Below are 16,394 nucleotides of genomic sequence, written 5' to 3'. Positions count from 1 at the left end.
TATAGCTTTCACTTCTTTCTACAGAATTTCTCCTTTATTACCCAACTTGAGCTTCATAATAACATAATATAGTTAAGACTACCTTTATCTCATTTCAAAAATATAAAAGCTAAGACATGTTATCTTTCATACTTTAATGTGATTAAATGTTCACTTATTATTGGGTAAAAATCCAAAGATCTTCACCACTGGACTAGTCTAATATGCATCAAAGTGTTCTGTGTGTGGGCTGTCAACTCAGACTCCCTAGCTTTGCATTTCAGTTCTGCCAAGTACAGCCCATATAACTTTGGGCAAATCATTTCACCTCTCCACCTTACTTTCCTAATGTGTGGGAAAATTGGAATAATAAAAATACCTAACTCATAAGATTGCTGTAAGAGAGGATTATCCATGATACTTATACTACATACCACCCTACTTCATACAGTTGTTGTAAGGATTAAATAAATTAACAAGAACTTTAGGTGCTCAACACAGTAATAAGTACATGTGGCATTCACCAATGCTGTTATTTTCTGTTTACCTCCACAATTTGTGGACTCTTCTGACCCTGGGCAGAGCACCTCTGAGTTTTAGTTTCCACATCTTTAAAATGAGATTAAGAATGCAACTCTACAGTAGGATGTTGGTAAGGATTAGATGCAATACTCTATATAAATGATCTCCATAGAGAGCATTTTACAATAAAAGCATTTAGTAAATATTAAATTTTAAAAACAAACCTTATTCAATATTATTAAAATAACATGCTATTTGAATTAAAGCATTCAATATTAACATCTTTAAGGTATGGCATAAAAAATTATTACAAAAATTTTAATGCTCATACAAATACAAATATGTCCCCCAGAAATCTTACATATGACATTTACTCTCAATTACTTTAGTGTTTTTTTAGGTATTACCAAGCCCACAAGTTCTATTCCTCTTGCTGAAATTCATTATGTGTTTTCTGTCGAAGAATCAGGAGAAAAGGAAATAATGACCTACATTCTTTTGTATTTACAATACACCAGGCATTTTTCTAAGTGTTTTACACATTACGTATTCAATCCTCATAACCCAATGGGACAGCATCTACTATATCTCCATTTTACAGATTAGGAAACTTCAAATAAACAGTCCTATTTAAGGTCTGCTGTATTTGGAAAAGAAATTAATTGCCTACATTCCATTTGTGGAATCTGCTATAAAAGCAAATACAGACTTCAAAAGTTCTTAAAAAGCCTTTTTTGTAGAAAACTTACAAAGTTCACCTGTATTTGCTCTTTACACTTGCACTCTTTAATACAAGAGTCATCGGCTACACAAGGCTACTAAGCACTTGCAATGTGCCTAAGGATGCACATGTGCCATAGCATAAAATAACATCAGATTTTGAACTTTATAAGAAAAAATGTAAAATATAAACATTGTATTGATTACATGATAAAATATTATTTTGATGAAATGGGTTAAATAAAATACATTATTAAAATTAATTATTTGATGTGTATAAAATAGTATTTTTAATGTTTATATTTTTGAAAAGCTTTTGGGAAGTGAATATTTTAGTTGAAGCACTGATTCTTAACCCTTTATCAGTTGTCATTTTGGGGATAACTCTTTCAGGATTTAACAAAAATTATAGAACATTTTCCCAGAAAACACCCCACTGCACACATAGAAATAAAAATACACCCAGGCTATTCTGCATGTGGTTTCACCTGTTTCTTTTATTTTTTTAAATAGGGATACTTTAAATATTTTTAAAATCTTCTGTTAAGAGACGGAGTAATAGAAAATTATTATCAAAGTTATTTTTCCAATCAATATAAACTTCAAAGTCAAATTATTATAGAAAACTTCTTGTTCTTTTTTTCTTGTATGCAATATTATACATACACATACATACACACATGCACATAGCTCACAGGAGCCATAGGAACATACTATATAATACTTCACTATATTCAGTATACAAGGTGACATGACCAAATAACATTTCAGATAAAATCAATACTTTGTAGATGAGGGAAGGAAAGCAAAACTAAGGGCAATAGTCACAGGGGAAGAGATTTTTTTTTCTTTTAGACTGAAAACATAAAGGTTCCTTTAACTAAAAAAAAGCTAAGCATTTAGCTTCAGGGATATAATAAATACCAAGTCTAGGAGGAAAATAAAATTTACATTCCCTGGCTTAACTTGCAGACTATTAAAATATCTGTTTGATATTTGGTATCTTATAGAAAATATTCAGTTTATGGATACCTGTCATATTGTGTTGATCAGCTTTATATATCAAGCAAGAAGCCTTTAAATGATTCTTCTAAACGGATGCTGATCCACTATATAGAAGAAAATTGCTCTATAAAGTTTACATCAGATATGTGGAAAAGTCACATTTATAGTCATGGCTACTATCAGCTGTCAAGCCAAAGAATATTGAAGAAAACTAAGAATTTTAATATATGCTGGTTAATTTATCATCTAAGTGACATATGTAGGATAAAAAAAAGAAATGGTTAAGCAAAATTCTGCATTTTAAAAGATCCTTTTTCTGTTTTATTTTTAATTCCAACAATTAGAGAAACTATAATAAGAAAACTAATTAATAAGAACTACAAAAATAGAATTGATGAAGTACATACTAGATGTCTTTTTTCCTCCCCTTCCCTAGATTATTAAAATGTTAATTTAAAAAAAATTTAATTGTACATAGCACACTTTATTTATTTATTTATTTATTTATTTGGTGCTAAGGATCAAACCCAGTATTGCACACATACAAGGCAAGCATTCTACTGCTGAGCCACAACCCCAGCCCCTAAAATGTTAATTTTTAAAAATGATAATATTTATATCTTGCTTTGTACTAGAAACTGGTTAAAATATCTATTCTAGGGCTCTTCAACCTTGACACTATTTACATTCGGGGTTGTGCACCGTAGGGCGGTTAGCAGCAACCTTTTGTGGGGGTTAAAAAGCTCCCCAGTTGAGAAACATTATTAGTCTATTCCTACCTAACATGCCTTCCTTTGGGTGAAAATTACTTTAGTTCTTCCTAAGTTACTATTAGTTTTAGGGCTCTTCATATAGACTCCCAGATAGCTTGAGGAGGGAGATCATAAACCTGTGAAACCACATGCAGAATAGCCTGGGTGTATTTTTATTTCTATGTGTGCAGTGGGGTGTTTTCTGGGAAAATGTTCTATAATTTTTGTTAAATCCTGAAAGAATTATCCCCAAAATGACAACTGATAAAGGGTTAAGAATCAGTGCTTCAACTAAAATATTCACTTCCCAAAAGCTTTTCAAAAATATAAATATTAAAAATACTATTTTATACACATCAAATAATTATTTGTGCTGTCACTTATTAAGCAAGACTGCTTTCACCACACTTAGAAACCATTCACACAACAAACATTCACTGAGTATATTTTATATGATAGGCAACTGTTATTGCACATGAGAGCTCAAATTGAAATTTCATCTCTCTTACAACAATAAAAAAGGGTGGGGGCAATAAGCAGCACTATAACATCTGTAATTCTGTAGATGAGGGAAGGAAAGCAAAACTAAGGGCAATAGTCACAGGGGAAAAGATTTTATCAAAATCAAAAGTTAACATAAGGGATGGGGCTGTAGCTCAGTGGCAGAGCATTTGCCTAGCATGCATGAGGCACTGGGTTCGATCCTTAGCACCTCTTTTCATCTACAACTACATTTTTTTTTAAAGTTAACATAAAAACTAGTTATAATATTAGTAACAAAAGACAATGCATATTCCTGGTAATATATATATAAAACAAATCAAAAAGAAAGTTAAAAGATACTTATACTGTCCAGCCACATTTCTCTCCATCTTTCCCTTCCTTCCCTGCCTTAAAATAAAGATGTACTGAATGCCATACTGTTATACTGTCATACTGAATGACATTGTTATTAAGCCTAAAGGATATAAAGTTGAATAAAAAATATAAAAGAGATAACCTAAAAATCAGTGCTTAGCATTATGTCTAGAACACAAGAAAAGCTTTGACAGTTACTTTCCTACCCTTTCTTTCTGTGCTCAAGGAGGCTCAGTCTCACTTCCAATAAATGTCACCTCTTAAGATTTTCCTTTGAGTTATCTTTTAGGTGTTACACAATAAAATTTTCTTTGTTATTCAAACTATATAAACCAAGTAGATAAAAGCTAAATGTGTAAAATGTTTTTACAACTATAATTCTATAATCTACACAGATAATTCTTTTTATTAAGTAAATAATCCCCCAAGTATCCTAATCTTCCTATAGTTCAAAGTTTACAGAGCCACTAATCTTTTTTGGATTACAAAACTGTGATTATACAACCTGAAGAGTTACTGAATTCAATAAGTGGTTTGGGGATAACAAACACACATGTAATCAAGAAATACATAAGGAGCAGCTACAAAAGAACATGTCTATTTTAAGATTACCAAACAGATTAAGGCTAGAATGAGTACAAAGAACAGAATGATGCTTAAAAATATGTAGTAAATAAATCTTTACAAATAAATTAGAAGATAATTCTGTTCCTAAATAAAATTTTATCCCCAAATAATCAATACAATCGTATCTAATCCAAAGCAAAACAACCGCTTAAGACACAGAATGTGACTAACACTTAACAATGACTTTGTGTAAAAGAACAAGTAATGAAGATTTTTATTTTATATCTGAACAACAATTAACTGATTAATATTATATAGTAAAATGACACTTCACAGGGAAGCAATGATATACTGATAAGAGTAAATAAACACAGAAAAATTTTAAGTATTTAATATTAGATTTTCTTGAGGAAAAAAAATAATTGCAACTCCAAATTACACAAATCATTTGGAGGGTAAAAAATACATATTATTTACATAATTACCTGCACAGCAAGAGAAGATGCATTGTCAGAAAGCAAAATTTGCTCCCCTGTGGAAATACAAGGAAAGACCTCATTCAAAATTAACTGCTAAACAAGCAAAGAATACTTATAATATTCTTATTTTTAAGAACTATTCCTATTTTAAAAAGAAAAGGTATAGTCTACATTGAAGTGAACATGAAATTCTACATCAATGTTGTGTAATCAAAATTTTGACTGTTATAATAAAATAGGACTATTTCCTCTGAAACTATATGATCACTTATCTCATTTTATCAGCAATATGTAATTAAAATAGCCCCTTTAAGAATAAATTCATTTCTAAGTATTCAAGAAATATCCCCCTTCTTTTCATTAAAATTAAATAAAATAGTATCTATTCAAATCTTTCTAGTTAAAAGTAAAAGCATTCACAATCATATAAAACCAGCTTGCAGTTAATATTGCACAGTGTGTCTAGGTCTGTCACACAAAAGAAAGATGACAAGTTCGCTGCAATAAAAATTCCATGCTTAGAAGACTAGGGCTGCTGCCTATTAGTCTTCATTACTTTGCAGTCTTCTGACAACTGTAGCAGGCTGCTGAGCCCCAAATGGGGTCCATAATGTGATCTGATGATATATGAAGAGCTGCTAAAGGGAGCCTGAACCATCCTAGCCTATACATTTTAACAGTTCCTTTTTACTGAGAGCCCACTTTACCACAGGACTTCAAAAAACTGCTGTCTCAGCTATTGGTGCAGTAAATCTGCCAACTGCTCCTGCAACCACATCATTTTACATTGCCTACAGCAGCCAATATAATGAGTCAATAATAAACCAAGGACCTTATAGGCCATGAATAGTTGGTTTACACTGGCAGATACAAGTTTAGGTAAAACCTCCTAGACAAATTATACAAGAGAATCCCTCCTTTACGTTTCATGTTCTCTTTGTATTGAATTACATTAGTGAGGATTTTTTTGGTAATAAATATATTTGGATTCAAAAATCACTCAATTGTGATTAAGAACCTACCTTTCAGTTGCTGATATAATGTAGCATTTTCTGGCCAAGGTTCTGTAGCTGAAGAAACAAAGCAATGATAATTAGACATATAGGGCAAACAAAATATCATTCATCTACCAAATTAGTAAGTATTTTCATTGGCCTATAGCATTAAAGTCAATTACTAAGACTACCTTATAATATGGCACCTAATCATATATCTTAGATTCTATGGTACCTGTCTAAGTAGGCGAGATCCTTTTAAATGCATGCTTACTTATTATTTGGTGATTGTTTGTTTGTTTGTTTTTATGGGGAGAAACAGACAGACATCATGCCCAATCAAAAATGAATCTGAAAAATAAATTCCTTTACCTTCCTTTAAACATTTACATCCAAAATGTTGCTCAAACATATAAAAAGATACTGATGTCTGACTCACTATAAAAAAAGATAGTGAAGGGGCTGGGGATGTGGCTCAAGCGGTAGCGCGCTCGCCTGGCATGCATGCGGCCCGGGTTCGATCCTCAGCACCACATACAAACAAAGATGTTGTGTCTGCCGAGAACTAAAAAATAAATAAATATTTTTTTTAAAAAAAAAAGATAGTGAAACAATATTTATGATAATTTACAAAGTGAATTTTCAAGCAACACTATATGAATCAAATACATCTGTATCAGGTTGTCTATCTCTTCCTTTAAGCTGGTAGATTTAAAAATACAAAGGAAGCCTATTATATCTAAAACATTTCACTGCTTTGACTCTGCCACCACTATCCCACAAAAACAATTAAAGGAGAGTTGTGTGATGAAGCAGGAAGCACCTACAATGTGAAATAAAGCCAATAAAGCTAATTTTAGGCCTGAAGTAAAGCCTGACCTTGACCCTTAGTCTCTCATTTAGAGAAGATTCCAAGATTCCAGCTACAAAGAAAATATCAGTAACCTACCAGTACTGGGGAAAAGCACTAGATTTGAATTTTATCTCATCAACTGCACTTAAGAAGCAGTGACTCCACTGATAGAATATACAAGATTATTACACAAGAACATCATTTGTTGAAATCTTCTTTGTAAAAAACACAAAATAACAAAACCATCGATTCTTTTTTCTTTTTTAATCACAGATTCTAATACAGTAACTACATTTGCCCTCAGCAAGAAAGTAAATTAAATATATGCAACTTGAGGTATCTTTTTATTGTATTTATATTAATCCAATCTGTGACATAGCAACAAATAATTTTTCATATATAATTATGGCTTTTTAAAAGAAATTTGTACATATAAAGCATTTTTTATTGTTCACTAAAGAGGAAACACAGGACAGAAATCCCTTAATTTGCTTTTATTATGTTTAAGAATAAAAAGAAAAACAGTAGTATTAGTAAATACTAAAAATCTAACTTTTGGCTTGATTTGAGCTATACAAAATTAAGTTCACACTTAACGACAATATCGTGAAATCGTCAAGCAAAAAATGGACCATACATAGTTCTATATGCTGTTACCTACAATATTACAAGTTACTGAACTTCAATACACAAACCAAAGGCAGTGAAACTAAATATTAATTTTACTGTAAACATTTTAACAAAGTAAAATTTAAATAAGAACCCAATTAACCTGTATAGCACAGTTTTTAAAATAAAAGTCACGGAAACAAAAACAAGCTGATATCAGCGAATTACTCAAAAGTAACCTTTTAGGATAAATTGTATGGTCAGCATACCTCTACCATTTACATCTATACTAGAAACAAAACAATGATATTAATTCTTTATAAGTTTCTAAATCATCAAAGATTCAATTATATGCATTATATTAATCTTATTAAATCAATAAAGCATAGAAATTTATAAAAATTTCAAAGAATAAATATTAAAACTAAGTTCCTAGATGCAATACATGTGTCTTATGTATCTGCGTAGGGCACAGTGTACCTGCTTTGCATACAGTTGGTATTCATTAATTGTGTGGGAAAAGAAAGAAAAGGAATATTTGACTATAGCTATCATTTCATTCCCTAAACATTTTGGCTATTCAAAGTTTTACCCAGTTTAATTTTATCATCTCTGTTAATAGGGCCAACTTTATATACTTTATATATTCTGGTAATTTTAACTTTTGTTTAGCTATTTTGTGTATATACAGAGAGGGATAAATATTTTCAAAACAATGGAATAAGATAAACTTAGCATCTTAGATATGATAAATAAGAAGCTACCCCACTACTTTGTAACAGAAGCTCTCATATGAACAGCAAAAAAAAAAAAGAAAATTCATCACTACCTCCATGAATTCTTCAAATCTAATCCAACAACATATATCAAAGTAATATAAATTTTGCAACATGAATGCAAATAAAACTAAAGAAGCTGCCTACAAATACCAAAAGCTATTTTCTAAGAACCTAAAGCTGGAAAATAGGGTAAAGGGGCTAAACATTTTGCTTGATCCAAGATATAAACATGTTTTCACCCATAAATAACTGAAAATAAATTTTCAGAAAGCAACTGTACCAAAAGTTTGGTGTTTTATTTATAAATGGAAACTATCATTTAAAGAGAGAAGGCAAGTAGACTGACACAAATCTATATAACCATGTTATTTTACTAGTTAGGAATTCTAGAGTATCATGGATCATAGATAATAAATGTTAAAGAACAAAATGGCCAGCTGCCCATCTCACCCATTAAGCTCTCAGAATATACAATATCACTGATTTTAGAGCACTGTCTATGTGTACAAGCTTAAATAATTACATTTAAAGCATGACATGGGAAAAGAAATCACTAGTAAGAGTGCCAAAAGTGAAAATCCCTAGTTGGGTGGCCTGGTAATGGATCTACAAATCACCTTATGAAGGTGTCATTCTAGAAAATAAACTTTATAACTGTCTTCAGAAGTATGAATCAAAAACATTTTATCCACACAAAACACAAAGCCTACTCTTGGTTTGGATAATACTAATTAAAGCCTTTTATTGTGAGCACCTATCAACAAAAGATAAAGTCTAAAATGACAACTTCTTTCCCTTCCTCTCTTTCCCAAGGTAAAGCAAGTAAATATCCCCACCCCTTGCTCTTGAGCATGTATAAAAGGGAGATTTAAACTTTTTAATCATGGTTCTGACAACAGATATTTAAAATATCTGTAGTATTTTTTAAAAGAAAAGTTGTTTTCAAACAATTAAAAAACATTTTCATCTTTTATTAATATTTCTTCAGTTGACCTAAAATGTTTTAGACTAAAAACTACTTTAATAGTAAATAAAATTTCATAATTCACCTACCCTATCCATTTTCAACTTCTACTACCAAAAGAACTCCCTGATGTGAAATGCTGTTTCAAATATGCCTTAGGGAAGTCACAGGCTTAGAATAATCACAGAAGATCAGGCTAAGAATTTCTAAAAAAGAGGTTGGTAAGAAGTAGAAGTGGGCTGGGCTGTGGCTCAGCAGTAGAGCACTTGCCTACCAAGCTTGAGGCACTAGGTTCAATCCCGGGCACCACATAAAAAAATAAACAAATAAAATAAAGGTACTGCGCCCATCTACAACTGAAAAATTATTTTAAAAAGAAAAGAAATGGAAGTTGGGGGAGAAAGTTGTCCAATACTATCAAGAATCAAGTTATTAGTATTATTAGGACACCACAAGTAAACTTTATGCTTAAGACCCACTGGTAATTATATGTGGTTCTTGAAATAAAGGCCAAAATCTTTGACACTGCCTATCAAGTTCTACTTGGCTTTACACATCACCCTTTCTAATTCACCTCACTCACACCCTCCTCAACCCTCCACTCCCTGCACTCCAGCCACACTGGCCTTCATCCAATATCTGAATACTCCACAATCCTTCCTGCCCTGAGACTCATTTATGTTATTTTCTTTGCCTAGAGCAATCTTCTTGTTTTATCATATCTCAGCTCAAACATTACTTCTTCAGGTAGAACCAGGTTCATGGATACATAACCTGCACAGTTCACAGAACCAACACTTAAAAGGGCCCCATGCTTGTAAAGTGTTCTGCTGTCCGCCTAGGAAGTCTTAATAATTTTTTTGAACAAGAGGTCTCAAATTTTCATCTTGCACTGGGCTCTAAAAATTATGTAGCTGGTCACATGCCCACAAAGTTTTCATTGACCTCCCTGAATGGTCCAAATACTCCCTTTACACAAACACATACACCATTTCATACCACTTATCTCAGTCAACATTTTTGCGATATGAGTGATGGTTTATCTCCACCACCAGAAAATAAGCACTGTGAATTCAGCTTTCATGTCTTGAGTTTTACTTACCATTTCATCCCCATAACCTAGCATTAGTAAATACTGACTGAATAAATGTTCATTTTTATTATTTTTCCCATTTAGGCTGGGAATGAAGAAGGGAAGAAAAAAATATTGCAAGGCAAAACATAAAAAGCAAAATAAACTTTAACCAGACAACTTTAATACTACAACCAACAATACAAGTTTAAAAATATTGAACAGCTGTCTAAAAACAGTTGGAACTTAAGATCTCAATTTATTTAACTTCCTATTTTATTTTTTGGTCTAATTTCTTGATATTATCTCTCTCTCTCTCTCTCTCTCTCTCTCTCTCTCACACACACACACACACACACACACACACACACACACACACACACATATATACTCAGGAATTAGCAATCATTTAATTTCTAAATGTATTTGGGCCCACAGGCGCAAATACTTTATTAATAGGGACATGAAATTTTTTAAAATGGTGAACCCTAGGTTAGAGTCATAGGATAAAGAAAAAAGTACATTGGGGTGGTTTGTCATGTTAAAAGGGTCTTAACATAAGGCTTAGGAGTGGTCCAACAAAAATATCTAATGAAAACTATACATTTGCTTCAAAACACCAGTTTTAGGGTTAGAAATGCATTACCAATTTATAGATAATTTCTTCCTGTACTTCAAAGGATTGTCTTGTATACTATAGGGTACACAAACTCCATACTAATTTGGAGAATACTGATCTAATTAAATAACGATTTATTCGGAGCAAGGAACCAGTCATTATATACTCAACAACAAGAAAAAAACTCCTCTCTCCTGATAAAACTTAGGGAAAAGTTGATCAAGGGAAAAACTGGGGGAAAAGAAAACACAAGAATTAGTGAGGAGGGGCTAGGGATCCCTGAGGACCTACCTCCCTAACAAAAAGATCTTTTTATCAACCAGAGTATAACAAATTTCACACACACACTTAATATTTTCTCAACTTTGTGATTTTGCTGAAATTATCCCCCCAGAATACTCCTTTACAGCCACATAACCAAATCCTACACCTTTTTAAGACCAAGTTTAAATGCCACTTCCATCCAGAAGTTTTTTATAATGAATCTAATTTCCCCTTTATCTATACTAGTCCATAGCAGTTTGTACTTGTCTTATGCCATATATTATTTTCTACTCCATCATATTGTTGTTGATTTCTTATCTCTTTTTCTAGGAGGTAAATTCCTAGAATGTGAAAATTTCTATACTCCTGAAGTTATTTATTAATATCTTTGCTTCTCAACTGCTCAAACTAAAGATGGAATTTAAATTATAATACATGCCAAAATGTGAAATCTGAATTAATCAACATTTAATGTTTTATCTAATCATCACTTAAGGCTAACATCTTTATTGCAAGAATTCCAAATTAAAATTGCTTACCTTTCAGAAATTAATTCATTTCGGATACAGAAAACTACCAATACTTTCTATGCCAAAACAGTAACTTACTCTAAGATACTTTCAGTGACCTATATTAATTCACTCTTTAAAAATCTTTTATCCAAGTAAGTAAATTCTTAAATTTTTCAAAGAAACTTGCTATATTCTTAAAAGTATTTATGTTAAGGAGACAAAGTAAAATTAAAAAGAGGGGACACATACTCTTTGACTTTTGAAAGTCATAAGACAAAATAAATAACACATAAATTATTGGAAATGCACACATGAAAAGGCAATACCCACAACCTAAAACACACATATTTCTCATTCCTTTTTTTTCCACATGAAAACATCTGCTTTATTTGAAAACTGTATCAGAAAAAAAGATTATCTTCAAAAATATGGGCAGATTCCCCAACACTAGCAATTACAAAACTGGGACTATGACTTACAAATGTTGTTTATTCCATGGTTTAAGTAATCTACAAGTAAGTACAAGTTGTTTTTATTACAAAAATAAGTTTAAATGTGTGCTAGTACAAATGCAAAGCAGTAAAAACTACATATTGATTTCAGGAAATACTGTCTCCTTCCTTTTAATTGTCTTTAGGCCTATTTTTTAAGCTTCAATAATAATACAATAAAGATATTACTACTATATTATTTTTAGTAAAATGACTGCTAGTTAATAAATTTATATATGTATACCCCCCAGCATGTCTGAAAGACTATATATATATTGCTTGCAATATACTCTTTTGTATCCAGTTAGAGGATAAGTCATTCTGATAGCAGATGATCAATCTATCCCATTCAATCCAGGGTATTCACAGTATGAAAGTGCTATGACCTAATATACAAGTCTAGATTCAAAGTCTATTTCTTGATGATCTAATCTAAGAGGATAAGAGAAGGGCCATGAAAAGAGGTGCCCTCTGTTGTTGGCTTTTTTTTAAGTTCTGCATTTTTAATGTACAACATGACTCCTCTGGCATATGAATGTAGGTGAAAACATAATTTGTAGAATAATAGGCACTAATATTACACGCTGCTTCAGTTCTGTCATTTTTCCAATCCATCAAATTGATTAATGCTATAATAACTCTACACAAACCTATCATTTGTGCACTAATGAAGTCAAACTCAGTTTATCCTTAGGCAACTAGATTCTAGAAGCTCATAGATGTCATCTCTTTAACCTAGCAAGACTATTTAGACATTGTTACATAAAAAGAATAAGAAACACGTGTAGCCTATCTCTAAATTTAGATGGCTTTCTGCCAAAGGTGTAAATGTAAATACTACTTTAATATAACAAAATGCTCAAAGAGCATTTGGCAGCTCTTAAACATGGAAAAGTTACTGCAAGACACATAAGAAAAGGAAATAAATTTGCTAATTTGACATAGTTACTATACTGATGATCTCGGGGATATCAACATAGACAATAACTCTAAAACCCATCAAGTTTTAGGCAATTATAATATGAAGGCACCATTTAAAATAAATTTTCAAGATGTTTAGGCTTAAAGTATGATATAGGACCATCAAAACTGGAATTTTAGGAACTATGTATTAGGTTCGACAATTCCACCTGCAAACTACAGTAGAAATCAAAGATAACATTATGTTCCAGATAATAATAATCATGAAATGATTAAATAATAATGCTAAAACTACTGTTTCGAAGCTACTGAGAGGTTTAAAGATATTATACAGGATGCTTAAGAAAAAGTGACTTTTCCCACAAAAGGAGTTCTCCCATCACCTCAACAATCAGAGATCAGTTTGTGTCAGAAATTGGTTCATGTTAAAGATTGGAGAAGTGCAAGGTCACACTTGTCATTTCCATAAACCTATAAAACAGGCAGGCAGTCTTAAGTAGCACAGTGGTAAGGCAACTTAATATACTGCAAGTAAGTGCAGATTCAAAGACAAAAAGATTATGACTACATTTGGTTAAAAGGCGGGTGGGGGGGGTGTTCCCCTCAAGCAAGAAGGTGACATTCTAAGACAGTCTAGAGAAGCGTAACTGAAAAGGATTCCTGCTTCTGAAAGAAGATTTTTCTGGAAGAAGATTTAGATTACACCTATTCCCTTGGCTACAAGTTATTCTAAGTCCTTAAGAAAAAGAAATTTGTTGGCTGACATCAGAGGCCACTGTAAAGCCATTATTGCTGGTTATATATAAATACATATATATAAATACATATAGTATATAATACATAGTTCTCATTTCAGAAAGTAAATTTAGCCATTCAATATATATTCACTGCATGCCATGTGCCACACACCATTCTGAGTGCCAAAGACACAATTTATAAAGAAAACCAACAACAACTGCCCTTAAGGAACTTACAATTTAGAGACCTATCTCCACATTACATTTATAAATGTAACATGGGGAGATAGGTTAAAAAGTCTTAACAGACACAGTAGTCTGTCTCATTAGGACAATAAATATTATCAGCATACCTATAAGAAGGCTTGATTCTGTTTGGAGTACACATTACATAAGAACAAAGAAAAATATATACAACAGAGCACAATCTCCAAAATATCAAATGAATGTCAATTTACTGGCAAGTAACTCAAATAATATTCCACAAATCACTCATCAATACCTCCAACCACCCATTCATTTAGAACAAATAATAAGCAAAAGATTAGAATGACCCAAAGCAAGTCACATTAACAAATGATGCAGCAGAATTAATAACCAGGAGAGGTGGGACCTAACACCCTGCCCCTCTGGAAGCAGAAGACACAAAGAATACAGACTGAAAATGTAGGAAACTATCAGAGGGCAGAACTTCCTCCTCACAATCCAAATTGGGGTCCAAATAAAACTAGATAAGAATGAGGATCCATCTCCTTATGATCAAACACTTCCTAGACTTCTACCTAGACAGGTCATAATGATGATGAGAAAAGCATTTAGGATTCCTCAAGACTCATTACAGCTTATTTACAGAATACATAAAGAACTATGACCCAATGAAAAAAAGACAATATAATCCAATTTTTTTAGTTGGGCAAAGAATATGAATAGACATTTCTCCAAAGAAGCTACCTGAATGCTAACAAGCACAGGAAAGATCTCCAACATCATTACTCATTAGGGAAATGGAAATGAAAATCAAAACCACAATGACATACCACTTCACACCCATAAGAAAGACTAAAATCAACCACACAAACAATAACAAATGTTTAGAGGATGTGGAGAAATCTGAACTCCATATTGCTGGTAGGACCATAAAAAGTTCTCAGAATGAAAAACAGAATTATTATACAACTCAGCAATTCCACTCTTGTGTGGAAACACATCCACACAAAGACATATATGAGTGTTCATAGCACTCTTAGCAACAATAGTCAAAAAGAAGAAGCAACCAAAATGTTAAGTCAACTGCTGAATGTATCAACAAAACATGACATCCATACAATGGAATACTACTTCACAAAGCAACTACATGCTACAAAAATGAACAAACTACAAGCATGATACATGTTACAACATAAAAGAAATTCAAAAACATTATGCCCATAAAAAAGCCAACAACAAAATATATATATATTGTATGATTTCATTTATATGACATATCCAGAATAGGCAAATTTACAGAAACAGAAAGGAAAGTACTAGTTGACCCAAGCTAGAAATGGAAATTGGGGGTGGTGGAGTTGGGTGATTATAAATGGCCAAGGGATTTCTTCTGGAGGTGTTGGAAATCTAAAATCAGATTGTGGAAACAGATAACAATGTAAATAAACTAAAAGAAAACATTAAATAATACAATGAAGGTTAAATAAATTACACCTGGATAAAGTCAAGATAAACAGAACATTCTGTAATTATAATAGTGAAGTGCTGGACACACAGGAACTACAACAACTTCATAATGTAGACCCTATTATTATCTCTATTTTATAATGAGAAAACTGAGATACAAGTTATTCAACAGAAGTCAGTGGTAACAAATGACAGGACTTAAATTTAAGTAGTCTACCTCCAGGATCAGTAAACATACACCTAATCCCAACAAACAGATTCTTGGGTCATCATTATTACAATTAAAGCAATTAAAATCACCTTCCAACAGTAGTTTTCAGTCCTCGCTGTATAAGAATCACCTGAGGAACTTAGTAAAGTTATATATTCCCACTAAACCCAAAACTCAGAGACTCTGATACTGTAGAGATCAGGACAGAGAATCATACTACAACAAGCACTCCTAGTAAATTTGATACAGATGGTCTTTGAACCACATACGTTGGTGCGGGTATGAGGGTTACAGATAGCACTTGAAATAAGATTTAACTTCTTTTCATTTCTTTCATTCATTTGGCTCAAAGAAAGTAGTAGTGAGTATCTGTATAGATTAATTTTATTCAAAAGGTTTTTGACTCTTATTTGTGAATATGGCTTAAAGGTGTGTTTAAAACATACTTCAGATATAGGTTGCAATTTTGTAATCTTCAAGATTAAACTTTTAAGATTAATGAACTGTGGCCACAAAGATTTTAGAACCAAAGTGGTTAAATGACAGTTTTTTAATATTAAATATAATCAATAAGCAAGGTAAAAATAATTAAATAATTATGAGATTTGAACATGAGCCATCTAAACCTATTTAAGTGTAACTAGAAATCAATTTCAACATGATATTCAAGGATCAATTTAATAATACTGACAAACTTTGGAGGTTAACAGGATCAGGAAAACAAATTCATAGTATTAATAAGCCAATAACTCAGGCCAAAGCTAAATTTAAAATCTTCCATTCTTTTTTTTTAAAAAAAAAAAAAAGTATG

General features: G+C 31.9%; 1 protein-coding gene across 2 annotated transcripts in view; it reads right to left on the bottom strand.

The window, feature by feature from the left end:
• The window catches only part of Mtx2 (metaxin 2), a 58,485-nt gene that overhangs the window by 26,653 nt on the left and 15,438 nt on the right, over positions 1-16,394 (bottom strand). The window contains exons 2-3 of one of the 2 annotated variants that reach the window (XM_005324635.4): positions 5,905-5,952; positions 4,889-4,935 (exon numbers count right to left, since the gene is read on the bottom strand). The exons of the other annotated variant lie outside the window; for it this stretch is intronic. Coding sequence (XP_005324692.2) covers positions 4,889-4,935; positions 5,905-5,952 — 95 coding nt within the window. The remainder of the gene's footprint in view (positions 1-4,888; positions 4,936-5,904; positions 5,953-16,394) is intronic. 2 annotated transcript variants of the gene reach the window in all.

This window comes from Ictidomys tridecemlineatus, chromosome 7, assembly GCF_052094955.1.
Source record: "Ictidomys tridecemlineatus isolate mIctTri1 chromosome 7, mIctTri1.hap1, whole genome shotgun sequence".
In the NCBI taxonomy this organism is placed as follows: domain Eukaryota; kingdom Metazoa; phylum Chordata; class Mammalia; order Rodentia; family Sciuridae; genus Ictidomys; species Ictidomys tridecemlineatus.
The sequence above is the reverse complement of the archived record's forward strand: the minus strand, read 5'-3'. Positions and strand labels throughout refer to the sequence as shown.